A 26,394-nucleotide genomic window follows, 5' to 3' on the forward strand; every position below is an offset into this window, starting at 1 on the left:
TCTAATCCACAGAGTTGTGGATATGGACAAGATATGAAGCGCGGAAACGTCCGCGTGGCTTGAACGGCCTCGTTTGAATCCAGAGATACCATTTGCTACCCTTTCGCAATGCTTTGGAAATACTAGAGACTTGGTTAGATAGTATAGACTTGTAAGTATACATTTCACACATAGGATAATATCCGTAGATATAATGAGGTGTTTGGATATCTATGTTTATGGTATATATACATTGCAACACAGCTTGAAGGCCCTGCTTGGTCCATGTGCCTATTCTTCTTCATCCACCAATACGGGGTCTCCAACCTGAATAGTCGGACACTGCGTCACCTCACTTTGTTGCTCTACCTTGGGACTGTGACACATGTGGCATCCGAAGTAGACCTTGCCGTCAAACCGCCTTGTCTTGGCCAAGGTGACATAAGGCTCCTGCTTCTTGTCGCCCGTCTTCTGATCGACGCACACCATCTGGCACCTCCGGCAGGCACCAAGGAGTTTGAAGCCGTGCGGGCCAATACGGATAGCCCGCCACAGGTCCTCCGAGAATGGGGCCAGGCTCTGCTCTTCCCCTCCCGCAGCTTGCACGATGATGTTTGCCCGGAAGGCCGATTCGTCGACGGGGGAGCCGCCCCGACTGTCGATTTCGCGGTTGAGAGCGTTGACGCTCGCGCTGTGGATCATCAGGATGGGGCTCTCGTTCGCGAGCAGAATCCTGCCCTCCTCTTTTTGCTGCTCCGAGTCAGACTCGGGTGGCGAGGGGAGGCTGGGAAACGCCCCGGGGAGTTGCTGGATTTGGGCTCGGCCGCCCTGCTGGTGTGTTTGCATGCGAGCCTTGGAAGATCGGCTCCCCAGCCCCCGTCCTCCCGGGGGGAACCTGGTGAGGAGGCAGGGTACGTCGAGGGCGGCAGAGAAGAAGTTATTGATTTCGTGAGATGAGTAGATGTACGGGGATATCTCGTCGCCACAGACTCGCGACGGCATCTGGCGACGGGTTGTGTCGAAGAGTTTGGGGTTGGCGGAGAGTGGTATTGTGATGCGGTCAGGGGTCTCTCCCGGCAGCGGACTGCCTCTCCAGTGGACCTGGAGCACGCCTTTTTCAAAATCGATGGACGGCTTCAGGAGAGCCATTTGCGTATATCGTTTTTGGCTGAGTGCCTGACCGGACCCGCGGTGAACTAGACACCATTCCCTATCCCAAGCCAAACCCTCCGGTCGAATCTCCCAAGCCGTTCTTTTTGGCACATGTAGTCCACCACAACTCTTAATCGGGAAGACGGTGATGTTTTTCACCTCCAGCCGTGATGCCTGGCGGGTCTCGGTCGCCATAGGAGGTGAGAATCGAGGAGGCAAAGGGGTGGCCTCCACAAAGAACTCCTCCATGAACTCGACGAATCGTGATACGTCCGACGCTGTACTCATTGCACCAAAGCTTACCCGGATGACACCTGTAGGTTTCCCAGCCATGATATCGCTATCAGTGCCGCATCGGAACCCCGCCGAGAAGTTCCTCTTCATCTCCCACGGTGCCAATTTCAGTGCAGAGGCGATACCTCCCGGACTGCAGAGACCACCCGTTCGTACATGCATCTTTTTCAAGATAGCCAACTTGTCAAACTCAGTGAGGCTGATCCAGGCCCCTGCACTATTCTTAATGTTGAAGGATACAACGGGACCAGGTCCGAGATCCGCCCCACCATCGGTATAGATGACACACACAGGCTGGCCGTTCCCATGCCGAAGGACCCCAAGGCTATTGAGTAATTGGCTGGTAAGGCTTGCGGTATGCCGGCTAACATGTCTCATGGACCTAAAGAGTCTTTCATGGACAGTCATGGCGGTGTCGAGAGCTATTATGTTGTGAAATGGTAGAGTACCATCCTCTAGGCGCTCGTGTAGAAACTGGGATTTGGGAGCATGCCACTGCTCCTTGCCACACACGACCATATCAACCGTGCCACCGCCGAAATACCTCCTATGGGAAAAGATGGTCTCTGCGGGGCGGCGGACAATGAGGGCCCCAAGATCAGGGAAGCCGAAGATCTTGTACAGGCTCAGAACCGTAAAGTCGGGCCCACGGTCGGGGTCGCTAAGATCAAGAGGAGATGTGGCAGTGAGCGATGCCGCGTCGAGCAAGGTGTACACTTTGGGCAGAGAAGCATGGCATCTTTCTCGCAGATCCCTAGACCATGACAGTGGATAGCGTCTACCGTCCATGTGGGATTGGCCGCTGTATGCCACTAGAGTAGCAGATGCCGCGCGGCGACTCGGCTCGAAGGGGGGCTCTCCCTGAAACCATGACTGAATGGACGCATCATCGAGGCATGCGCTGCTTCGGGCCTCCTCTCGGATGCCAATAAGACTCGTGTGGCAAGCCTGGTGGTGGGCATAGATGAAGCCTTGGGGGAGGGACCTCATCCCCTCTACGACAAGCTTAACGCCCGCGGTCGAGTTGGCGACAAAGACTAGATCAAACTCGCTGGGGTCGGCTTGGAAGAAGCTGAGCAGCCGCAGGCGGACGTTCTCGATCCTCGCAGTGGACTGTTGGGATGGCCAGGAGGCCGAGTGGGGGTTTCCGTAGAGGACAGAGGTCATGTCACGGGCAAAGCCATCCATGACAGACTTTGAGCACAGGGTTGCGCCGGCATGATCGAGGTATACTGAGTCTATTTCCAGTATCAGCAAGCGTCGTCTCGGGAGGAAGGGGAAGAGGGAGGCGGTGGGGTCTCACCCTGGAGCATGGGATACTCATTCCCCCGCATTGCCTCGATGGCATCGCCATACTCTGTACCGGCATCCAACATGGTCACGGCCACGAAGTTGCTCACGCTGAAGATAGATAAGACAGAGATGGAGATACGAAGTAGGATGAGTTCGCTCAGTTCATCCCTCTGGAGACTGGAGATCTAGCACGGGCACCGCAATCGACGACAGCTGGAGCGTCATGGTAGAATGTCGCGGGTTAGAAGAGTCGCGGCAACAGAACGACCGACAAGATGTTGAAAGATAATAGTAGTTATTAGCTGTCATTCTATCGTCGCTGATGGATCAGATGGCCACACACGAGACCCTCGGTTGGCACCGCGAAACCGGAGATCGCCACCCTCCATTGTTGGCTGGGGGAAAGGTCTGGACATGCCATTGGCCAGATGAAGCCGCGTGGATGCACCGTGCAGTACCCATGGACACACTGTAAGATTAGCGTCGCTGGCCTGCTGCAACGCGCAGAACGACCCCCTGTTGCAGAGGCGCGTACAGTGCCAACAGCTCTCTGCTGGCCAACCTGCGTGGATTCTTCCACCCGATCTTGATCCCTTCTCGCAGCTTCGCTCTGGCCAGCCTCTCAGCCTCTCAGCCTCATCCCTTGGACGGACTGCAAGCTCGTCGAGGTGCGCCATCTCGCAACTGCGCAATCGCTCTCTTCGGGGCTGCGCTCATCTTTCCAGTTCGTTTGCCCCTATTCTTGCTCCCTTCTCCCTTCTCCCTTCTCTTGTTCTCGTGCCGGCTTCGCGTTCGGTGTTGGCTGATCTTGGTCACCAACGAACCTCCCACCGCACCGCAGCGCACCTCTCCTCACCACTTCTTAGTCCTCACTTCCCTCTCACCTCTGCCATCATGAACTGTCCTCTCCCTCCTTCTTTCTTCCACGCCTTCTCGGCTGCGGCCCTTTCTGTCTTCATCATTCTGCCCCCGTGACCTCGCCTTGTCTCTCTGTTTCTATCACGCCTCTCCAATCACCACCTAGAGCTACTTCTCTGACCGAAATCAAGTCGCCGAACCCAGATGGTTCAAGATCCCTAACCGCAACGATGGATTCCTACTCGACATATCGCGATTCTACAGCCCGGTCGCCTAGCGATCGGTCCTGGGCTCGTGACGAATCGCGCACCCGAGATGATAGAGGCGATACATTCTACCGCGGTCGATCTCCAGGTATGCACACAATGCCCACGCTCTAGCATCCGGCCGCACTCCCATTTAGCCTATTGTGCGGGAGACGTAGTTGGGGACACGTGAACTGATACTGTTGGTCCAGCCCATGAACGGCGTCGTCGATCTCGGTCACCAGGCCCCTCAGTCGACCGTTACGAACCCCGATCCCGGCGCGACGATCGAGATAGGGACGACCGACGCCGAATTACCTCGCCGCCGGCCAACATTGACCGATATGTTCCGGGCCGGGACAGTGGCCCGCCCACTTTGCTTCAGAACCCTCTGACTGACCCCTCACGACTCCATTATCAGGTCGGGTTCTCCTACTACAGCGAGTGGTGGCGAATGAATGAGAGGATCAAGGAGGAGAAGGAGAGAGCTCAGACCGGCCGTCGACGGGAGCCAGAAAAGCCTCGTGGCCCCAAGGAGGCACAGGAGGAGCGTGAGAAGGAGAAGGCAAAGATCCAGGCTGCCTATGACGCGTACAAGGAGGAGCTTCAGGCCAAAATGGCCCGTACCTTTGTCTCGGAACATAAGAAGGAGCAATGGTTCAAAGAGCGATACGTGGCAGAAGTTAGGGACCCTTTCCGCGCCAAGCTCAACGAAATGCGCCGCGGCACCTACACCCAGTGGGAGCAGGATTTGGAATCCGGCACATTTGACGAGTTCTCCCTCGAGGGGGTCCCCAAGGGGGAGAGCGGTGCAGGCGCTGGCGGTGATAGGGAAGACGGAGAGGCCAACGAGATTCTTGGCGTGGGCGACCTCAACCCTGCCAGCGGCGCAGATATTCGGGATGAGAACCAGTTCCAGCCTACGCTCCTCATCAAGACCATTGCCCCTCATGTCAGCCGGCAAAATCTTGAATCGTTCTGCAAGGAACACCTGGGCGAAGAAGAGGGTGGCTTCAAGTGGCTGTCTCTTTCAGACCCCAACCCCAGCAAGCGGTATCACCGTATCGGATGGGTCATGCTGCACCCTTCGTCGGAGACTGCCATGCCAATTGACCGTGCCGAACCCAAGGATGAGGACGGAGATGAGCCTGTTGCTTCACCTCAGCCGGTGTCGACAGCCGATAAAGCCCTCGATGCCATCAACGGCAAGACGGTCAAGGATGAGGTTCGTGGGGATTTTGTCTGTCACGTGGGTGTCCATACTCCCCCGTCGAACCCGAGAAAGAAGGCCCTCTGGGACCTATTCTCAGCTCCCGAGCGGATTGACAAAGACCTGGATCTGATTCGACGACTGGTCAGCCACTTCGAGGAGGAGTTTGGCTCTGACTTTCAAGCTATCCCCAAGGTGGAGGATAAGGTTGAAAGCCTCAAGAATGCCGGTCTCCTGCAACCTCCCGTTCCGCCCACTCCCAAGGCCAAGAAGCAATTAGATCGCGATGACGATGAGGCTATGGATGCGGAAGCTGGTGCTGTGGAGGAGGAAGAGGAAGAGGAAGAGGAAGGGGCCATTGAGGATGACGATGTTGATGACGAGGAGCTTCTCGCCAAAAAGAAGGAACTGGATCTTCTGATCGAATACCTTCGCCGGGTGTTCAACTTCTGCTTCTTCTGCGTTTTTGAGAGCGACTCGGTCCACGAACTCACCCGGAAGTGCCCGGCTGGACACCTCCGGCGACCACGCTCCACTCTGTCTTCGGCTGCGAGGAACGTGGCAAGGGCCAGCGCGAATGGCGAGCCATTCCCGGAGAAGAAGCGAACAGACGTCGCTGAGGAGGGCGAGCTTGACTCTCCTGAGGCTGAGAAGAAGTCTCGCAATGCTCTCAGCAAGGCGGACCAGCAGCTGCTCAGGGCGTACAATTGGGTCAGGACTTTTGAGGACAAGCTCATGCAGATCCTCGACCCTCAGTCGGTCGACATCCGCAAATTGGGTGGCCGACCCGTGGAGGAGGCCGTTGACGACGAGCTGTTGAAGCATGTCAAGCAGGAGGACGAGCACAAGTGGAGGTGTAAGGTCCCCGACTGCACCAAGCTCTTCAAGGAAGAGCACTTCTGGAGGAAGCATGTCGAGAAAAGACACGCGGAGTGGCTTGAGGGCGTCAAGCAAGAGGTAGGGCCCTATCCATCATGTACCAGGACTGTGGCCAGGACCGTGCTAACATGGACCAGTTTGAACTAATCAATGCCTACGTCCTCGACCCCGCGCACATCGCACCGTCCAGGACTGACGCCAACTCCAATGGACACTTCCCACAGCCCAACGGGCAAGGGACTGCCGGCACTCCACGCGGGTTTAGTTTGCAGCAGTTTGCCATGAATGGCATGATGCCTGGCTTCCCTATGCCCGGAGGCAACTTCCCCCCATTCTTCGCAGGGCTGCAACCGGGGTTCAGCCCCATGGGAGATGACCGTTCGGGCGGGCCCATCCGCCGTGGCGCCATGCAAGGCAATCGTGGACAGCACCGCACTGGGCCATATGATCGCCGGGGAGGCGGGCGATACGACGGTGGCCGGGGTCGCCCTGGGGGCTCGCGCTGGGGTGATGGCGCAGGTGCTGCTGCTGGCGGCCCACGAGAGGCCGTTCAGGGCCGTAGCCTGAAGAGCTACGAGGATCTCGACCACGTCTCAGGGGGCGGCGGTGGGGAGCTCAACTACTGAAGAAGAATTCGATGGTTGGTCACAGATAATCTCGTTTTGGCGCCAGTTTTTGCTTTTCCTGCCATTAAGGGTATCGTGTTCTTTTACTTTATTTTCGTTGCAAAGTCAGCAAGGTGGTAGTACCAGGATTTGGTGCAAGTGGCTATAGTTAAGACGGGGTAGTATCTAACTTAGGTAGTAGTCAAGGTGTTGTAAGATATTTCCAACGCTCTTTGGCCGGAAAGTGAAATCAGTGCTGTTAATAGCATGGCAAGGTATTACACAATACTCCGTACGAAGTACGTACGTATGTATACGTACGGAGTATCCGTATTTGGTGGTGGTAAAGTCCAATGCCCAAAGATGAAGGTGAATACACGCAACCAATCAGGTGACGCGATAAGGTGGCTGCCATCGCCTTTCCCCACACCCCGCCAACCTCAACTTTTTTTTTATTTCCTGTCCCAAGTTGAGAGTCTGGCAAGCCCATGTCAAGCCTTTCTCCCTGACGGCCCTCGACACATTTCTACCCTCTGCCATTGACGCTGTCCGATTACATCGGACACCAGCCGTCACCATGGGTCTTCTCGCGGAAACAAAGAGGTAATTCTCCACCCACGAACCCAAGTCTACTGGCAATCTAGTATCACGGGCCGCTGACCATCGCTCCCTCCCTTTCAATGAAACAGCCGTCGCAAGCTCAACCACGATCCCAACAACACGAAATGGTCCCGCGACACCAAGACGTTTGGGCAGAAGATCCTGCGCGCGCAGGGGTGGCAACCGGGCGAGTTCCTGGGGGCGCAGAACTCGGCGCACGCGGAGCTGCACACGGCGGCCAGCGCGTCGTACATCCGGGTATCGCTCAAGGACGACGTCAAGGGTCTGGGGTTCAGCAAGCGCAAGGAGGACGAGATTGCCGGGCTGGACGAGTTCTCGGACCTGCTGAGCCGGCTCAACGGCAAGACGGAGGCGGCCGTCGAGGAGGAGAAGCAGGCGAGGATGGTGGTCAAGATGAATGCCTACGTGCAGGCGCGGTACGGGGCCATGAGGTTCGTGAGGGGCGGGCTGCTGGTCGGGGATGAGCTCAAGGTGGAGGAGAAGGTTGAGGAGGAGGTGGCGGAGGGGGAGGAGGAGGAGGGAGAGTCTGACAGCACATCGACAAGCGAGAAGGCGGCACCCGCCGTCAAGGACACCGCCGAGGCAGAAACCAAGAAGGACAAGAAGTCGAAGAAGCGCAAGGCTGAATCTCTGGATGAGGATGAGGACGACAGCTCCGCCAAGGACTCGGACGAAAAGAGCAAGAAGCGACGGAAAGAATCGAAGAAGGGCAAGAAGCGGTCAGCCGAGGGTTCCGACGACGACACGGAGAATCTGAAGTCCAAGAAGAAGGACAAGAAGTCCAAGTCCAAGAAGTCCAAATCGAGCAGCAGCGAGGATGACGACGAGGAGGCCGACTCGGCCGAGCGATCTAGCAAGCGAAAGTCAAAGTCAAAGAGGGACCGTTCAAAGTCGGCAGAGAGCTCAGATTCAGACGACGACTCAAAATCCAAGTCCAAGAGGGAGAGGAAAGAGGAGAAGCGTGAAAAGAAGGAGCGGAAACGGCAGAAGAAGGAGGAGAAGAAGCGCAAGAAGCGCGAGGCCGAGATTGCTACCCCTGTGGTAGCAGCGCCACCAAGGCCACTGAATCCCCTCCGGGTGAGGTCGCGGTTCCTCGCGGCCAAGAGGGAAGCGATGATGAATGACAACGCACTAAACAAGGTATGATTTTCTTTCTCCCCCTGGCTAGCATACCGGGCAGCGTTGTCTAACAGGATCTAGATCTGGATGGTTAAGGCATAAACGTTCAGCGGATACGGATAGAGCAGTTTTTGCTTTAGGGGATTTTACATAGACCGTGGTGTGAGCGAGTACTGCGAGCATTGGGCGTTAAACAACGAGTATAGTTGCATAGCAACGAGGCGGGGAGGATATGGGCGTCCTTTCCGTTCAACAATTTACAAAGTTACACAAAAATGTCGATGGATCTGAATTTTCAAATATGCAATTCTGGATCTTTGGCTCTCCAACATGACACAGGTGTGTTCCCAAGGCAGGCTTGATATTGGCCAAGATGAATCTGGGCGGGGGGTGTGACGGCTGGGACATGGTTCGTGACATAGGACAGCCGGTGCCAGGGGAGACGTAACCCACGTTAGCCAACATCATAATCTACCTAGCCAGACTATGTTTGTACGCTATCACCACCACCAAGTCTGCCCTCACCAGCAGGTCTGGTCGAGATTACCACCCTTCAGGCCTCCGTCCACCGACATTTCCAGCAAAAGGCTAGCACGGGCACCACAAAGTCTTGGCCGGCCTGAAGCATTGCAACTTGAAGGAGTCGGGTCAACAACCCCTGATGCCGTGTCCTCCTAGACACCATGCAGCACTTCCGTCCTAGGCAGGACGTTAAAAAGCCCAAAAGCTTTCTTTTCCTGTCGGTTGGCCACCGGTTACAGCAACAAGACTCGAGACCAGCGCATGGAGTCGCGGCATAGGCTCCATGCCCAGCCTCCAAGAATGGCCCCGAACCAGACCTTTCGGAAGATATGTCAACTTTATCCTGGGCATGATATTAAAAGGCCCCCAAAGATCTCCCAGATTTTGTAGGCGGCCCACGACTACGACTACAACAGGAATAAAGACTCGAGGCCAACGCATGGAGTTGTTTGGCATCGGTTCCATGGCCCCATCCTCTACTCAGGGATGGTTTAATAAATTTGGCCTTCTTCTCTTGTGGTTGGTGCATAAAATGTGCTTGTAGGTATTGATCTTGAGTTCTCTTCTGATGAGCAGGAAGGGCTAAATGCCCTGGGACACTATAGGAGTTCTCGCATCATCCATATCAGCGGAAACTAAGTAAACAGCAGGTAAAGCGGCTGCGCAAATGCACAAGCTCCGACGCTCCCAACCCCCCCCGACAGCCTTTCCCTATGCCTTTCCAGTCGATCCTCACCTCGGGGATGGTGTGGGAAAGACTTAGTACTGGCAACCTATAATACAAATCGACGACTCGGCCGTGTCACCACCGCCACTGCGGACACGTTACTTGGAATTCCGGCCAAAGTTGCTATGACGAAAAGAGGTCAGCAAGGTGAATACGATTGAGACCCTAGAGAAAAAGAGGACATACTTGTGGAAGAACTGGCTGAAGATGCCGCCCCGGACGGCCTGGTCCGAGATGCTCTGGCGCCGGGCCACGCTGGCCTCGCTGCGCCTCTGCTGGGAGAGGCTATCGAACGAGGGCATGAAGCCGGAGCTCTGTGGTTTGTCAAAGTGTCAGCATGTATATCCCATGTTGTCAACTGCGTGTAGGGACCGGGGGGACAAACACTGCGGCGGGCACCAGACTTGGGACTGGACGGGCTGGCCGAGGTGGTGGTGTGAAGTGGTTCGGCCATGGCGAGAGATGGAGTTGATGATGGATTGAGAGGCGATGGAACTATGGGTTTGATGGATGATGAGCAGCTTGATCAATGAGAAGACCTCGTCATTGGCAAATGGATGGATGGATGGATGGAGGGGAAGGAGAGGGGGTTGGAGATGGAGGGTAGGATGGCCCTGATCTTATACGTGCCCGCCCACAAGGCAGCACAGCGAACAAGCTTTCCCACAATCCCCTCCCGGGGGTCACAAGAGGCCACTGCGGCGACCCTTGATCCGCACATTCTTTACGCTGCTTGCTACTGGGAGCTAAGTTGGGCCCAATGACGTCCACCAATGCCTCTGCTGTCTCACGCTTTGGCCTAGCAGGTGTAGACAGCAACGGCCGACCACTCAGACTGCACAGGGCAGGCAGTGGAAGCATTAATCATCGCCCCGTCAGTGCCGTCACCATCCCTAGTTTGGACGTCAGATAGAACGGCTAGCAAACTCTGTATGGGTCTGGGGGGGGTTTTTAGATGATCAGGAACTGGTCACTTGGCTGGGATCGGGGGAGTGGCGGGCGATACATGATGCGAAGATCCCTCCATCGTTGCCTCCTTAGCTGTGAATTCCATCCGATCTTCTGCTTCCGTAGATGAGATGGACGATGGATCATGTCAGGTATCGGATCGCGTGCCGGACCTAGAGAGCTGTGTCGATCAGCGAGGCCCTGGAGATGGGAGACCCAGAGGACGTCATGTCTGGGTTAGCGCCATCGTAGTTTTTGCGGGGACGTATTGGACGGTATGGGACGGCTGGATGGATTCTGAACGGATGCGGAGACGGAGAGACACGTTTAGGACGTACTCGAGAGGAACCACCTTTTTTCCACATTCAACATTAGACATTCAACTGCCTTCATTAATTCAGGTCCACAAACAGAGGCCTAAAGGACACAAGTGTATCATTCAAATCGTAAACATTGACAGCGTCTTGTCTAAATTTTCCTTCTTTCCCCCTCCGCTTCTCTCCGTGTCTCTTTTCTCTCATCCCCAGCTGTATCGTTCGTCTACTCCTTCTCCAACCGGACCGCGGGGTTCCGCTCAATGAACCCGAGGTCTACCTTGTGGCCCAGCAGCTCGCGGATGTTGGAGATCCCGTACTTGATCATGGTCGGCCGCTCCAGACTCAGGCCCCACCCAAAGACGCGCATGTCCTTCGGCAGCCCCATCGACTCCAGCATCTCCGGCCGGAACATGCCGCTGTTGCCGATCTCTACCAGCTTGTTGAGCCCCTTGTGGAAGCTGAAGATCTCCATGCTCGGCTCTGTGTACGGGTTGTACGCCGGCTTGAACTTGAGGTCCGTGATGCCCATCTTGTTGAAGAAGACCTCCATGAACTCCATCAGACCACCCAGCGTCAGCCCGTAGTCGGCAATGACACCCTCCACCTGGTGGAACTCGGCCAAGTGCGTCGCGTCAACCGTCTCGTTACGGAACACGCGGTCGATAGAGAAGTACCGCGCCGGCGGCGGCCGCCCGTCGGGGCCCTTTTGTGATGCGAGCTTGTACAGCATGGCTGTCGAGATAGACGTGGTGTGAGTCCGCAGGACCAGCTTCAGCGACTCGTCCGCGGACCAGGGGTACTTGTAGCCAGTTGAGCCAAACTTGCCGTCCTGGTGGACCTCCTTGACGTTTCGCCAGTACTCCTCCGTATCCTGGCCGTCGGCGACCGGTCGCGGCTTGTCCGCCACCTTGGGATCCGAGATGTAGAAGGTGTCTTGCAGGTCGCGCGCCGGGTGCTGCTGGGGCACGAACAGGGCGTCAAAGTTCCAGAAGCCCGTCTCGACAAACTTGTTGGTGGGCATCTCCTGGAATCCCATCTCGAAGAAGATCTGGCGGAACTCGTGGCGCACCTTGTTCAGGGGGTGGAGGGCGCCGGCGTTCTGGTCCGACCCGAGGGCCTTGAAGTTGTAGGGCTTGAACTTGGCCGACTTCCACGAGCCGGAGCTCAGCATGTCGGCGGTCAGGTCCGTCTCCTCCTTTTGGATGTCGAGGGCAAACTCGGGGCCCTTGCTGATCTTGAAGGTCACAATCTTGTGCATCTTGATGAGCTTGCGCTTCTTGAGGTCGGACAGCGCCTTGGGGTCGGCCGTCTTTGTCTCCTTGATCTGCTGGAGCAGAGCTCGGGTCTTGTCTTCAATCGAGTCGGCCTGGAGCAGAGAATGAGTTAGTATGGGGGTTGTCAATTATGACCAGGCAACAGAGCATATTGGACGTACCGTAGCGATGAGCTTGCCGTCCTTGCCCTTGCTGATCCACTTCTCCTTGAAGGCCTTGCCCTGGCCGACCTTGGTGACGGTCTTGTCGCCAATGGCCTTCTCCAGCTCCTGGATCGTCAGCCCCTCCATGGCCTTGCGGACGGCCTCGAAGACGCGGGCCTCGTGGCTGCCGTGGGCGGCAATCTGCTCGGCCTCGGGCTCCAGAAGGGGCTCTTCTCGCTCGATCGTCTCATAGGTGATCATTGACCGCGACGCGAGGCGGTCGAGCGCAGACTTGACATCCTGGAAGGAGATGGTGGGGAAGGCTTCGGAGGAGAGGATGGGACTTTGCGCCGCCAGCTTGTGCAGGGTCTGGGTCGCGAGGTCCCCTGCCGGAGCGGAGTTGGAGATGGTCATGTTGGCGCCGCAAGTCTGCGCAATTGTGGCATGCCCAGAGGGATCGTGTTGTCGTCGTGCACTTGTGGTTGTGGCCTGTTCTGAGTCACCTCAAACTCGCGAGTCGTCGTGGGGGAAATTTGGCAGCCCAAAGACCGCTGGCCTTTGCGGTTTCCACATGCATGGCGGGGTTCCCTGCATCGGATTTTAGGTTGATCCTCACCTTGCGCGAGGTAAGGTACGTACCCATGTACTCGTACAGTGACACTTGCCAGGTACAGTGGTCCAAGTGCCACTGGAAACAGCCCACACCAGCTCACACAGCAGACACTGGCAGCCTGACAGACTGGGGTGGTTCCATCCCAACTTCAACTCAACTCCTGGATCGCTGCTGGCGCAACGAGCCATGACCCCAGCTGACGCGCCTGCGATCCCTTCCCGTCCACTCATGACGAGCAGTATTTGAGCTCTCGCTGCGTCAATGCAGAATCCATCGTCCGCTCATGTCGGCCGGACAATGAATACAGGACGACTATGAGCAATGATCCTGCGTCGAGCTCTGCGGCGTCAGCAGGAGATCCAGCCCACCTCGCCCCAGCCGGCATAGCTGCGCCCGACGACAGGCTACATGACCATGACAACGACAACGACCATGGAGACGCCCCAGGGGCCCCTCAGTCCACCAACAGGCAGCGCCGGAGGAAGAAGACGCGTAAGAAACGCAATCCAGGCCTCAAGAGAAAGCTCGAGTTCGTCACACACCTCCTCAAGGGCCTTGACACCCTGCTGTTTGCCGAGTTGAGTGCCTTGTATTATATGGAGTACGCGAACTATACCCAACCAACATCGCGCAGTAGCAAGACTGACCATGCCTTTCTTTGCAGGTGCTCTCTGTTTCGACTCATTATACGAGCCTTTGGTCACTTCATGTATCTATCGCCAAAGGACGAAACCCTCCCGATCATCATACCAGCTAGCCGCACGCATGTGATCCTTATTGTCCTGCCGAACCTGTGGTGCATGCTTGTCCACCTATTCGCTGCTCTCCCGCAAGGGTTAGAGTATCACCGGGGGTACCAGCACGGCGGCATGATCATCGACTTTGTCGGCCAGAAACCCCCTACGTACAGAACCTACTATCTACTCGCAGACCTTTTTATCCTCGGATTGCAATGCCTTATGCTGGCAGTACACTCTGAGCGGGAGAGGCTGCGACTGTCGCTGAAGACGTTCCAACCCTTGATCACCGATCCCGCCCGACGAGTACAGGTAGCGACGGCGCGTGCCATCGAGGATCTCGACCTCGAAGAACAGAACATTGACAGCTCCGGCCCGTCAATGTCAGGGACAGCAGACGGGGGCGGCGACATTGAGTTACAGCCGCTAAGGAGGTCCTCGTCAAGAAGCGGACGTACGGAGGCTTCAGAGTCGGGACTACGCACTCATTCAGGAGACGATGTTTCGAGGTCCCGTTTATCGGATATCCTAAGCTCCGGCAATGCCATGCTGGATGATTACCACATTCTCCACTGCATGCGGGTTGCGGCAATAGATCTAGAGAGGACAACAGCAGAGTCCCTGCAGAGTATAGGTTACCAGGCAACTATGGGAGCCCTGGATTCTCAGCGTCGACGTGCCGCAATCCAAGACCTGCTGGAGCCGGGACCTGGCGGTGTATGACTTGGCTGGTGGTACACAGTCACGTCTTGATCGTTTTCAGTACATTAGCAGTAACCTTGCATAGCTTTGGATATATTCCTGCCCCTCACGCCATCTTTCTACCCACGTTGCCAACTCCTGTGCCCTTGACTGAAATCACAATATCGCCGCTCTCGTCATCAGCATCCCTCAACCCCCAGCTGCTTGCCCCAAACGTCCGCAGATCCCTCGCTAGCCCAACTACCTCTTCTGTCCCGAGGACATCTTTGCCTATCCTCAAACGCCCAACGTCCTCAGACCCCATGGCCATTAATGTCAGCACCGAGTTAACCGACGACGGGCTCACGCAACCGCCCTTTGAAATGGTCTCCAGCAGCTGGTACGCACACCTCTTCCCAATATCCTCCGGGACCACGCCGCCCTCCGGAGGAACAACCACATCGGCCGAGTACAGGACGCCAACCGCGCTGGACTCGGCCACCAGGCTCAGGCCGAAGCCGATGCCCAGGCGCTTCTTGCTGCCGGCCTTGTCGCCCGTCGACACCAGCGGGGCCTGGTCGTACTGCGCGGCAATGTGTATATCAGAGACCAGCGGGTTGAGGACCTCGCGGGCCGAGTGGATCATGCGCCCGTTGTTGGACGCCGACACACCCGTCGAGTACGCGACGCCCCGTATCCTCTTTATGCGGCCGGGGCTCCGGTTCAGGTGCAGCGTCTTGGGCAGGCGGACCTGGCTCGCGAAGCGCAGCTCGACGGCTCCGCCGCCACCGCGGCCACCGGGCCCTGCGCACGAGCGCTGCAGCACGCGGAGCTCGATCCTGGCCGGGTGGATGCCAAAGAGGCCGAAGATGGGGAGGATGGCGGTTCGGAAGGAGTCGACAGAGATGTCACCCGTCTCGGTGGACGAGGTGATGACTCCCGGGCCGGAGAAGCGGACGTTCATGTGGGCTTTCGAGAAGGGGGCCAGGAGACACAGGGGCAGGAGGAAGTAGGTGACGCCCCGGGAGCAGTTGGCGGGCAGGTGGTGCTCGATGACATCGCCCTCGGTGGCGCCCTGGCCGGCGATGGTGCCCGTGATCAGGCCCGGGTGGTATGTGATGGTTGTGCCAGTGTAGGAAATCTGCATCGAGCTGCCGTTGGTGACGGCCTCGAGCAGGCGCAGGAAGGAGACCTCATGAGGGGCAAGGCCGGGGTTGGTTGGCGACGAGCTCCGGATCTTGGAGATGTGGACCGGCCGGCCGGTGAGGGTCGATAGTGTCAGCCTCTGGGCAAAAGCCCGGTGGCCCGTGAGCCGCAGGAACTCGGGCGTCGAGTTCGACATGGCGATAGCTGGCTGATATCGACAATGTGGGAGGATGCGATGGGGTGCTGCGATCGCCCGTCTTCACCAGAACAAAAATTATCTTTCTGCCGGGGTTGAGATGAATTGGTGCGCTGTATCAAGAAGGCGGTGGCAGCAGGCTCCACCAAAAAGTGGCTGCCGGACACTTATCGATAAGGTGGAAAGAAGTTCTCCAGGGAGTGGATGCGACGTGCAACACCACGTCGTCTGTACCAAGTGATACCAAACAATTTATCCCTGGATTTCGACACCCTCCAACTCAAAATCGGCGCAACTCCAGGCTAGATGTTGGTCGCCCCGACACCTGAAATATGCCCGGCAGGCCCTCGCTTCTCGACCTGCGATGCCGGAACGAGATCATCTGCCGGACATGCCTGCTAAGCCTCCGCCAACAGCGAGCAGCAGCCTCACATCCTCAGCCATGGATCGCCCAGTACTCGTCGCGAGCAGCCGCACAGACCGGAGGGAGATTGCGCCCGCGATCACGCACTCAAGTACAGGCGAAGAAGTCGGCCTTCCAGAAGCCAACCCAGGCAGAGCTGCTCCGGAAACTCGACCAGGCTCAACCTACTGCTGAACCGGACAACAACGAGTCCCAGAATTTTTCGGTTCAGTTCTTCGAGCAAGAGGGGAATAAGATGCTCCAATTACCGGACGACGACTCGTACGACCAGGGCATGAGCGGAATTGACGCATCCATCCTAAAGAATGCCTTCTCCCAACTACGATCCAGGCTTCCCCCGAACAAACAGCGAGAGGCCTTGGACGAGGTTCTATCGGATATGGGGAGCACCTGGGATAATATGAGGACCCCAGCCGATCTGGAGAAGGTCATGGCGAATGCCGATGAGTACGGCGACTCCCTTGACCGCGAGATTGAAGCAACGCTCGCAGAGCTTCCCGATGATCTGCGAGAGGAACTTGTCGGCCAGATGGGCCCTCTGCTGCCCAAGTCAATGGCCGCAAGGATGCCTTCCCGAGCCCAGCTGCCTCAGATCCCCACGCAGGCCTACACGGCAAACCAGCGCAAGAAGATTGCGAGGCTCAATGCCGCCATCCAGCGCGTGTCGCGTGACATGCGCATGCCGGATGGCCTCACCACCAAGCATGCCTCGACAATCTACAGGGCGTACCATGCTGCGCGCCGATCTCTCGCACACAGCTGGAGCAGCGTACCGCTCGATGTCTGGGACTTTCTGTGGACCGTATTCTCCGCGGACGAGTCCATCAACCCCCACAGGTTGTCCCACGTATCCTTGCTCTCCACGGATATGGGTGATGCCAAGGTCGCCCTGAGCCCATCCCAGCAGCTGCTCATCATCGAATCCGTTTTCGTCGAGGGCTTCGAAGCAAAAGCCCAGGACAACTGGAGGCGGTGCATCCCCACCCTTGGCAACCCGTCGGCCGACACATTCAAGGCCTTCTGGGAGCTTGGTGTTCGGATGTTTTGCCGGCTGGGTGACCTGGCCCAGGCCCAGAGAGCTGTGGACAAGCTCTTGGCTCAGCACTCGGATCCCCGGATCTTGATGACCATCATACGAACATACTCGGAACGTGGCACCCCGGAAGACCAGGAGAACGCCTGGCTCTCCTACCGACAGATGAGGGAACTCCTTGGGCAGAATATGAAGCTCTCAGACTATGATCAGGTCGTGTCATACTTTCTCGCCACGAACCAGACAGAGAATGCACTCTATGCGTTTGTCGACATGATGAGCGATGGCCAGATTGACCTCAAGAAGCAAAAGTATATGCCCTCCGTGGTGGCGAATAAGTTCTTCGTCGGCAAGTGGCTGAAACGCCTCATTGGCGCTGGGGACCTCGAAGGCGCCTACAACGTTGTCGAGTTCATGAGGCAGAAAGGCGTTGAGGCGGCGCCCATGCATCTCAACGGCCTGATCGGTGCCTGGCAGCGGTCCGGTGGCGCTGAAAATATGGAAAAGGCAGACAAGCTGGCGTGGAGCATGATTGAGGCTCGAATCGACTTTGTCCGGGCCAGGAAGGCTGGCAAGGTGGACCAGTTGCGCAAGCGAGGGGTTGCGCCTCTGCCAAGAGCGACGCTCGAGACCTTCTCGATACTGGCAGAGAATTATCGCCTCCGGGACCTGCACGACCGCATGGACGAGCTGTGGGACGCTTTCCGTGACGCCGAGATCAGCCCTGACGCATTCATGATGAACCAGCTCCTCGAGTCCTATATCCAGGCGAACCAGATCAAAGAAGCCAAGGCACTGTACCAGTCTCTCGTCACGGAGCGGGGGCTGAACCCCGACCCGTACACCTTCAGTGCTCTGTGGAAGGTGCTTGACGTCAACCGTCTCCATCAGGTTACTGGCAAGGACCTAGCCAAGGATGTCGTCGCGGCGCGACAGTTGTTTGCCGAGACGGCCAAGTTCAGGCCGCTCTTTGGACCTGACGGCATGGATGGACAGCTGGCACGGAAGATCCTCCACACCTTTCGGCGACTCAAGGATGACGCCGGCTTTCTCGTCGCCCTCACCTCCCTGAAGCAGCTCTTCAAGTTCCAACCCTCCGATGCTCTGGTTCTGGAGATGGTCCTTGGCACCACACGGCTGTCATGGGACTCGCCACCCCAGCGCAGACGTCTAATGTCTGCGAGGCGGGAGCTGGACCAGGCACTCTTAGCCTGGGCAGACGGGGACCCGTCGAAGCTCGAGGGCGACAAGCGCAGCGTGGCGCTGTCCGACTATCTGCAAAACAAGTTCTGGCCGGTCGACTCGACAGAGGATAGGGGCAGGATGTTCATGGAGGCGGCAAAGGAGATGGGAGTGTACGATGCATTAGTTCCCAAGAAGGGAGGCCGCAAACGGGCGTAGGTTATCTGATATCTGTACATTATTTTCGGGGAGAATAGGCATGGGCATTCTAGACGGGACTGAGCAGGATATCAGTCATTGTATCATATTCAGCGGCACACACACACTGTACACTTATAATCTAAATAACCCCCACGCACCGTTACTAGTAGAGATCCAAGATGCAATCATCACTTTTGCTACACATAGACACATGCCCACACATTGAATTACCCACTATGAGAATACACGGCTGGCCTTCTGATATGGCCATGCGCCAAAGCGGCTCAATATCCCGGAACTCCGGCGCTATGCAGTTAACTAACTACCTATCCCAAGTAAAGCGAACCATCCACGACTCCTCCCCACCTCATCCTCGTAGCCTGCCCTTCTATACCTATAGGCGTCTCCCTAGGATTTCTTTTTCAAGAGTATACAGCCCCCAATCCCCGAGACTTTGCATGAGGGAGCTCCATTCTTGTTCGACGCGGGCGTGAAATGCCTCCGCCCTCATGGCGAGTGATAGACATTGATGACAGGTCGAACAAGCCACAGTGGACTTCCCTTTAAGTCATGTCCATGCCATCAAGGCCTTCTTCATCTAGACGATCACCCACAGAGCTCAGGTTAGAGCTCCCTGATGGGGAGTGCGCCGCACCCTTATTACCGTTCACCTGAGGCGTCGAGGAGTCCGACTGGCTGAGTCCTGGACTCCTCTGGCGTATCCAGTCTTCAATAGATCTGATGTTCCCACCCCCTTCAATCTCAATCTCGCCAAAGTCGCTGGGCTTGCCCAGTATCGTGCCCTGGAACTTGGAGTCGTCTGATGTCTTGTTGTGTCGTTTTTTCAATGCTAGAAGAGGCGCGCGGTATTAGCCCAGCCCACCTTTGCCATCAAACTACCCATCAAAAGAGAGAGGGAGAGATCGCCGAACTCACCATTCAGATAGTCCATGTCGTCCGTCTCCCCATCACCCTTTGCGAACTCCATAATCTCCCTCATCCTAGGTCCCGTGAACCACCTGACAAACTCCTCGACGCCTCTGACGTCCTCCTGGCCCCTCCACTCCTGCTCAGTGGCGACCGTCTGTGGCAGCAGCGCGCCGGCCTCCTCCAGCGCCAGCCTAATTTCCACCAGCGTAAAGTCCCCCGCGTCGCCGTAGTGGTGGTCTGCGCGGGCGGCCGTCTTCTCACACAGCAGGGACAGGTATCGCGCCGCCAGGTCGGTCACAGTGTCGAGCACGGCGGGGCTCGTACCATGGTAGCCCGTCGCGCGCAGGATCTGTAGCACAGACGGCCGCAGGTAGGCGTGGAACAGCGCTGTTGGAGTAGTCATGCTGGGCGTGGCTCGGTTATGGATTATTTTAGTGTGTTGTGTTTCGTGCGTGAAGCTATGAGTACCGATGCTGTCGCTTGCGCGAGGTCGTCATCGAATACGTCGTGGATAATTCGCCTGACGCATCTTCGAGAAGATTCGGTGTTCGCCAGAAGCTGTGAGACGTCCAGCTGCGTACAAGGCAAACGCGGGGGGCGTTGACTTCTAGGTTGATTTATTCGTGACGGTGGTTGGAGAGTCGAAGCTGGAAGCTTGAGAGCAAAGGTTTGGAAAAGAATACAGTGTGCGCGTACAGTGTTATTTATATCTACGCACATGCCAACAAGTACGGAGTCCCTTTCCAGATCAATAAATAGGATCCTTACGAGTAGCTTTGGGGATTTAAGAATAGGATCCCTTGACAACCCTACTTGTTACAACGCTCAACTTCTCGTCCCTCCAAAAAAATTTCAAGGAATCAGCCCTATCATACAGACAGGCCCTCGACACTAGACGCCAACTTCGTGTCATTAGCAATCCCGCTGTAGTGGTTAATCCAGCCCAGCACCTCCTTGTGCCACACCAGCGAGTTCTCGGGCTTCAGCACCCACTGTCACTGTCAGCATATCAACGAGAAGATAGCTGTTTAGATTTGTAGTACTCACGTGGTTCTCGTCTGGGAACATGACCAGCTTGCTTGGTATGCCACGGGCTTGCAGCACGTTGAACATTGCCAATCCTTCTGAGATGGGCAAGCGATAGTCGAGCTCGCTGTGAATAACCTGAGGCACGTTAACACCCAGAAATATATACCTAGAAAGCCTCTGTACCTACCAGCATTGGTGTCGCCCATTGATCGAGATGCAGCGACGGATCCCACTTCGCGTAGTCTTTCCTGTTGTCCCAGAGCGTGCCACCAAAGTCGTGCTCTGGGAAGAACAGCTCCTCCGTGGACCATTGGTTCTGCGTGGAGAAGACACCATCATGGCAGACCAGGGCCTTGAACTTCCTCCCAAGGTCATGGCCCTGGATCCAGTCTGCTCACAGTCAGAAGCCTATCATTTCATCCAGGTTTGGGGTTTGGGGTTTTGGAAATGAGACTCACTGATCATATATCCACCATACGATGCCCCCAGAGCTACTGCTCGGTCGGTATCGGCGTACTCGACCTCCTTTTCGAAATACTCGAAGCACTTGACGAGATCTTCGTACGGAGTTCCACCCCAGTTCTGTGCGATGGCATCGACATGGGCCTGCCCATATCCAGTGCTTCCTGTTGGATTTGGGCACACGACCACATAGCCCTGCTCGGCAAAAATGGCCGGATTCCAGCGGGTGCTCCAATCATCCACCCAGGCCGACTGAGGACCTCCGTGGATCAACATTGCCAGAGGATACTTCTTGGTCTTGTCAAAATGCGAGGGGGTCATGACCAGCGCATGGTTATCGTATCCCGCTGCCCCTTTGTACCAGATTTCTGAGCATTGGGATTTGCTCAGCCCCAGCGTCCTACCATGCTTAGAGCTTGAGGAGACCTCTCTGACCTCCTTGTCCTTGGGGTTCAGGACTGAGTAACTCGAGTTCTCCACGCGTGATCTAGAGCTTACCAGGAGCGAGTCACCATCTCCTAGGACCTTCACGTCAAGAACGCTTCCTTCTTCAAAGATTGGCCGGGGTAGCTCCTTCGTGGAGGCATCTGGCGGGAGCGACCACAGGACCGTTCTTCCATGCTTTTCTGCACCGACATATAGGTCAGTGTCATTCTTTCCCCAAACAATCCAGTCTGGCCTCGCGGCCCATTTGTCTTCTTCTTTGTAAAACTCTTCCACATGGCTCAGGTTCGTGAGGTCAGGTATCATCATCAGTCTGGGCCGGTCAGACTCGTACTGGTCGGACTTCATCCGTGTAAAAGCCACCTTCTTCCCATCCCTCGAGAAAGTTGGAGACATTGTGTATCCGCGCAAACCTCCCGTCGTCGCCAGCTGCGGCGTCACCATCTTGCCCAGTGCGCCATCCTGGAAGGGGATGTAGTACAGGTCGGTCTTGGTGTAGCGAGCTGGATTTAACGCAGGATCCTTGGCAACAAAAATCACGCCGTGGTGTGAGATGTCAAAGTCGGCGGTACCCCCGAATGGGGCCACCGGGCTACTGAGACGGGTACCGGCCAGAAGATTGGTAAGACCAGATGTCTCGAACCCCCAGTTGCCGCCCTTATTGGCCAGGACTCCGAACCAGAGCGAGTTCTGGTTCTCCGTTGACCAAGCATCCCAGTGACGAACGAAGAGTGAAGAGTACACTTTGGCCGAGGAATGGGCTTTGGTCTCAGCAGAGGGCCAGTACATGTCACCACTGGGGGTGGTCAATGCTGAGCAGCAAAAGTACACTCGGCCAGGTGATATCTGCTTAACCTTGGGGTTTGCCAGGGAACCAGCAAAAAACTGGACCATGCGTGCTGATCTAGAACGGGGTTTAGTTTTGTGAGACGCAGACATGGCAATGATGGGGACGGCAGGACATACTCTGGGTTGTCAAAGACATTCTGTGTCATCAGAGCCGTACATCCCCGATCCGTAGGTTTGAGGAAGGCAATCTCGTCGTTGCTGATCCATACTGGATCATAGACGGAAGAGTCTTCAGACACAAGACGCGAGTTGCCATCTCGTATACTGAGGACGCGGATCTGGGTGGTCTTTGTATGAGTCTCGAAGGAGTAGATCGAAACCTGCAATAGAGTCAGCCTTTTATCCATTCCCGCTGCATGGTGTTTACGAGGCTACGCGCGGTGTAAAGGACTGATTCTCCCGATGGATTTGGAACACCGGCGGAACGGCGCGGTGCCGAGAGCATCACCTCTGGGGTGAAGTGGGAAGCCTGGATAGTCATGGCGTGGACTAAGAGATGCAATTGGGGAGAGAGGAAACCAGGAGAGGGAAAAGAAAGGGCCAGACAGTGTCAGGATGAGGTCGGCGCGAGACTCAGTACTAAGCTCCTTCCTCGATGGTACACAAGTGCCCTCTTATACTCCTGCCGTCAAACCCAAGAAGGTTCCCATCAATGACGGTGGTGCCTTCCCCTCTTTCTTCATCCCCTCACGCCAAACTCAACCCCGCCCCCGCTACCAAGTACAAGGACAGGTATCTGTTCATCATCACCCCAGAATCGCATCGTTACCTTATCATTCGGCCGTTCCGGGAGGTTGAGCATGCGGGCCGGCATTGCTCTAGCCCAGTACCCTTTGCCTCCACCCTGGGCGAGTTGCCTAATGCGGCCCAACCTCAACTTTTTATCTGGCTCGTCTGAATGCAAGAGCCTAGGAGCCCCTCACCGTCCATGTCGTGTGCTTCCCCACCTCGTCCGTTCCTTCTTGCACCATCGCTCCCTTTTCGCCATTTCAGACCTCTCTCTATCGCTGCTGGGCTGGCAAGTTCCCAATTCCCCGGCCCATTTCCGGTTGACCGTTGTTGCATATGTTGCCCATCACGACGCCTTCTGCGTTTCTCCATTACTGGCCCTTCAATGCCTGCCCCCTTGCTGTGTAATGGAAGCGACAAATGTCTCGTCTCATAGTACCGTAGCATAAGACACCAATGCCCCGTTTACGTACGAGTATCTATATACCTAAGTACGTATGCATCTCTCTAACTACAGCTAGTCCACGCCTAGCTGCGGCCTAAGGTAACATGTGGTGAGGGCCCCAAAAACGCCGTATCCTGCCCGATACTCTCCGTATCCACAGAAACCGTATCCATACCGTCCCAACGCCAGAAAGCAAACGCTCGCCAGTCTTGATAAGAGCAACCTGTAACATGACCATGCCTCTTTACCCAGTGTCGATTCGATCAGATCCCGTTGGCATAGAGTTCTACTTCCGCTGGGCCCCAAAGTTGGTCCGCTTCTTCCCTGGCGCATCGGCCTCGCTATCATCCGCCTCCTTCTTCTTCCCGCTTCTCTTGCTCCCCGTGCCCGTCGGTGTCCCCGTGCCACTGTCGCGGAAGGACCCAGACACCGGTGTCGGTGCGTGGGACGCGGGTGTTGATCCTGGAGTACCGTCCTAGAACAACAGAAGTCAGTTCCCAGGTCTCACACCACTGGTTCTGTCTCTCCCCTCCCCATCGGGTCAGTGCTCACCCCGCTGTTAGCCTTGTACGAGATGGACGACTTCGAGAAGACGCGGTTCTGCTCCATCGGCCCCGTCTTGCGCCGTTGCGCCGCCGCACCGCTCTGGCCCTTCATATAGTTGTCAAATCCCGTGATGATGTTGCCGCTCGGTGTGCTGTCCAGGTACGCCAGCTCCTTAGCCGCGATGCCGTCTTCAATCTGGCCCTGTAAGGAATGGTGAGCAAATGCCGTAAATTACCGCAGGGAAATTGGGGGGGAATTAAACGTACAAGACGTCGCTCGAGCATCCGCCGCTTCTCGACGAGCTCGCGCACACGCTGCTGCGACTTTTTGTATTCGGCGATGGTGGCGGGCGCGCTGTTGGCATCGGCGGGGGCGCCAGCGGTCGGGCCCGCGGCTTGCTGCTTCTTGTCTGCCATAGGCAGTGATGAAGAGGAGGTGGCTGAAAAGGTGTCGAATGTCGTCGGTGGTGCTGGTGACGGGGGTTGGATGTGGTCAGATTGTCGAGATGCAATGGGATAGATTTGGGAGTTGGTTGTCAAGGCCGAAGAGGCGCAGATCCGCGCCTTTGGCGCGCAGGATTTCCGCGGTGGGTACCCCGGACGAAGTACTGCGTCACCAACCGCCGCTCAAGCTGTCCCTTCACCACATTCGCAACATTGAACGACATACGTACCGAAGTGCAATAGTAAAAATAAATATGAAGTAAAGCCCAATACACCGTAAACATTACTGGTCTATTCTTTATACGGCTGGCTAATTTAGAGTAGGACATGCTTTTACCGGATGCCTGCCTACTACTACTAGTAGTTTTAAGATGCTCATTACCAAACGCCATTCTCCTCGCCAGCCTCGCAGGCATATGATTTTTATCCGTTTCCTTTTCCAGGTGGAGAGATGCAAAGATGCATCCAGAGCCTGAATTGTGTGGACAGTATGCTTCAATAATATGGCATCCTGGCCACTGGTTTGCGCACCACCAGCAGAGAATCTCCCCCTTAGTCATTCTCCTCCGGTTCTGGCTTCAATGTACGGCTAGCAGGCTGCCGTTCATCTTCCACAACATCAGGAGCCTTGCCACCAGCTGGTGGAGGTGATGCGGCCGAGGGAGAAGAGCTGTTCCGCCTCCGGCTGCGTTGACCCGATCGCTCGCGCCTGGATCTGTTTCGCGTCCGTTCGTCATCAGAGCCATCAGACGAAGGGGTACGACGTCGTTCCCGACGCCGGTTTGGCGGTGAAGACCGGCGTCCTCTCTCAGATGATGAATCACGACCACGGCTGTAGCTTCGAGACCTCGAGTATCGCCTCGACGAGCCCGATGATGCGCTCGAATAGCGTCTGCGTCGCTCTCCAGACCGGCTTCTAGATGAGGAGTATCTTCTCCGCTTCGGGGCTGGAGAGTGCCGGTCCGAGGATTCAGAACGTGGCCGGCGCGTCCGACCGTATCGATCCCGCCCATTCCTATCATCCCTATCGCGACGGCTTGACCTTGATCTTTTACGGGAGTGGCGACCAGAGCGCTCGCTGCTACGCGAGTCACCACGTCCACGGGAAGGTGAGCGAGATGAGGCCGATCCAGACGCTGACGGGCTACGTCCACGTCCCCTACCACGCTCACGTCCCCGATCATATCCTCGGCCCCGACCACGAGGGACGTAGCTGTCACGCCCGTATTGGTCCCGCGGTTGGTGATACCGGTCGTCTGGAGATCGTGAACGGCCGCGCCCTCTAGGCCCACCACCACGACCCCCGCGATCAAACGCACGATCGCCGCGTCGGCCTCCACGAGAATTCTGGAATTGTGACCCGCGGTCTCGTCGATCACGCTCTTTCAACTCGGCAATCTCGCGGTCGCGGCGGTCTTGTTCATCGCGTCGTCGCCGAGAATCTTCGGCGGCCCGATCAGCTTCGGCCTTGAGCGAGGTTAGAATCATCGTGTTTACGGTTTGTAACGCGTACGGAGTCATACCTTTTCTTGCATGAGCTCCAATTTCTTGGCCTCGAGAAGCTCCTTCGGAACACCCTGGGGACTAGCCTGGGCGCTCAGTAGCAGCTTCCACAGCTCCTTGCAGAATGAAGGCGTGTCCTTTTCGAGAAAGCCGGTGAGTTGTATTTGTAGCGATTTGATGTCGGGCTAAGACTGGTCAGTACCTTATGCAACGTAGACTTTGGAGGAGGGGAGGGCAAATGCACATTTCGAGCTCCTTCTATGAGGTTGAAGACGAGCTCAATCACGACATCGTCATCATTGCCGAGGATTTCGGAGATACGGCTAGCGATCCACCTGAAAGCAAGTCAAAGATTAGAACGGCGTGTCTTGGGAATCTTGAGCATTGGGGAAGGACAGGGCTTAACCAACTTCTTGACGACCTGAACATTGACTTTTTGCATGTCAACCTTCTGATTGAATTCGGGAGGGAACTTGGTCGACTTCATGAGCCGCGCATCGCCGCCGGAGGCCATGGTGAAAGGGGGGGGCCACGGCGATCCGGAGGTTTCGAAGGGTCGCGTAAAAGGCTGCTGCGGGTTGGAAAAGGTGAAAACTTGGAGTAGCGTAGGTCAGT

General features: G+C 56.4%; 12 protein-coding genes across 12 annotated transcripts; 4 read left to right on the forward strand and 8 right to left on the reverse strand.

The window, feature by feature from the left end:
* Positions 1-270: 270 nt before the first annotated feature.
* Positions 271-2,801, reverse strand: ACO1O0_000492 (pyridoxal phosphate-dependent transferase; the record flags this gene model as incomplete). Its single annotated transcript, XM_083189991.1, has 2 exons — positions 271-2,657; positions 2,729-2,801. 2 exons carry the CDS (start codon positions 2,799-2,801, stop codon positions 271-273), a joined length of 2,460 nt encoding a protein of 819 aa, XP_083053850.1.
* A 1,005-nt stretch (positions 2,802-3,806) lies between these two features.
* Positions 3,807-6,536, forward strand: ACO1O0_000493 (uncharacterized protein; the record flags this gene model as incomplete). The annotated part of the gene is made up of 3 exons (XM_083189992.1): positions 3,807-3,930; positions 4,034-5,988; positions 6,048-6,536. 3 exons carry the CDS (start codon positions 3,807-3,809, stop codon positions 6,534-6,536), a joined length of 2,568 nt encoding a protein of 855 aa, XP_083053851.1.
* A 556-nt stretch (positions 6,537-7,092) lies between these two features.
* PXR1 (telomerase inhibitor) lies at positions 7,093-8,357 on the forward strand (the record flags this gene model as incomplete). The annotated part of the gene is made up of 3 exons (XM_083189993.1): positions 7,093-7,118; positions 7,205-8,276; positions 8,337-8,357. 3 exons carry the CDS (start codon positions 7,093-7,095, stop codon positions 8,355-8,357), a joined length of 1,119 nt encoding a protein of 372 aa, XP_083053852.1.
* Positions 8,358-9,602: 1,245 nt separating this feature from the next.
* On the reverse strand, positions 9,603-9,958 carry ACO1O0_000495 (uncharacterized protein; the record flags this gene model as incomplete). The annotated part of the gene is made up of 3 exons (XM_083189994.1): positions 9,603-9,627; positions 9,691-9,818; positions 9,890-9,958. 3 exons carry the CDS (start codon positions 9,956-9,958, stop codon positions 9,603-9,605), a joined length of 222 nt encoding a protein of 73 aa, XP_083053853.1.
* A 1,034-nt stretch (positions 9,959-10,992) lies between these two features.
* Positions 10,993-12,600, reverse strand: FRS2 (phenylalanine--tRNA ligase subunit alpha; the record flags this gene model as incomplete). Its single annotated transcript, XM_083189995.1, has 2 exons — positions 10,993-12,135; positions 12,205-12,600. The coding sequence occupies 2 exons, from the start codon at positions 12,598-12,600 to the stop codon at positions 10,993-10,995; spliced, it is 1,539 nt and encodes a 512-aa protein (XP_083053854.1).
* A 513-nt stretch (positions 12,601-13,113) lies between these two features.
* On the forward strand, positions 13,114-14,259 carry ACO1O0_000497 (DSC4 family protein; the record flags this gene model as incomplete). The annotated part of the gene is made up of 2 exons (XM_083189996.1): positions 13,114-13,376; positions 13,557-14,259. The coding sequence occupies 2 exons, from the start codon at positions 13,114-13,116 to the stop codon at positions 14,257-14,259; spliced, it is 966 nt and encodes a 321-aa protein (XP_083053855.1).
* Positions 14,260-14,344: 85 nt separating this feature from the next.
* ACO1O0_000498 (rRNA-processing endoribonuclease) lies at positions 14,345-15,559 on the reverse strand (the record flags this gene model as incomplete). Its single annotated transcript, XM_083189997.1, has 1 exon — positions 14,345-15,559. The coding sequence occupies one exon, from the start codon at positions 15,557-15,559 to the stop codon at positions 14,345-14,347; it is 1,215 nt and encodes a 404-aa protein (XP_083053856.1).
* A 332-nt stretch (positions 15,560-15,891) lies between these two features.
* ACO1O0_000499 (uncharacterized protein) lies at positions 15,892-18,417 on the forward strand (the record flags this gene model as incomplete). The annotated part of the gene is made up of 1 exon (XM_083189998.1): positions 15,892-18,417. One exon carries the CDS (start codon positions 15,892-15,894, stop codon positions 18,415-18,417), a length of 2,526 nt encoding a protein of 841 aa, XP_083053857.1.
* Positions 18,418-18,962: 545 nt separating this feature from the next.
* Positions 18,963-19,732, reverse strand: ACO1O0_000500 (uncharacterized protein; the record flags this gene model as incomplete). Its single annotated transcript, XM_083189999.1, has 2 exons — positions 18,963-19,249; positions 19,336-19,732. The coding sequence occupies 2 exons, from the start codon at positions 19,730-19,732 to the stop codon at positions 18,963-18,965; spliced, it is 684 nt and encodes a 227-aa protein (XP_083053858.1).
* A 466-nt stretch (positions 19,733-20,198) lies between these two features.
* Positions 20,199-22,594, reverse strand: ACO1O0_000501 (Alpha/Beta hydrolase protein; the record flags this gene model as incomplete). Its single annotated transcript, XM_083190000.1, has 6 exons — positions 20,199-20,321; positions 20,377-20,493; positions 20,546-20,748; positions 20,817-22,168; positions 22,231-22,433; positions 22,481-22,594. The coding sequence occupies 6 exons, from the start codon at positions 22,592-22,594 to the stop codon at positions 20,199-20,201; spliced, it is 2,112 nt and encodes a 703-aa protein (XP_083053859.1).
* Positions 22,595-23,573: 979 nt separating this feature from the next.
* ACO1O0_000502 (histone acetyltransferase subunit NuA4-domain-containing protein) lies at positions 23,574-24,249 on the reverse strand (the record flags this gene model as incomplete). The annotated part of the gene is made up of 3 exons (XM_083190001.1): positions 23,574-23,762; positions 23,840-24,034; positions 24,100-24,249. The coding sequence occupies 3 exons, from the start codon at positions 24,247-24,249 to the stop codon at positions 23,574-23,576; spliced, it is 534 nt and encodes a 177-aa protein (XP_083053860.1).
* Positions 24,250-24,828: 579 nt separating this feature from the next.
* Positions 24,829-26,293, reverse strand: ACO1O0_000503 (PWI domain-containing protein; the record flags this gene model as incomplete). The annotated part of the gene is made up of 4 exons (XM_083190002.1): positions 24,829-25,743; positions 25,800-25,964; positions 26,024-26,114; positions 26,190-26,293. 4 exons carry the CDS (start codon positions 26,291-26,293, stop codon positions 24,829-24,831), a joined length of 1,275 nt encoding a protein of 424 aa, XP_083053861.1.
* Between the last annotated feature and the right edge of the window lie 101 nt (positions 26,294-26,394).

Source organism: Amphichorda felina, assembly GCF_050947745.1.
Source record: "Amphichorda felina strain 45539 chromosome Unknown scaffold_1, whole genome shotgun sequence".
NCBI classification, from domain to species: Eukaryota; Fungi; Ascomycota; class Sordariomycetes; order Hypocreales; family Bionectriaceae; genus Amphichorda; species Amphichorda felina.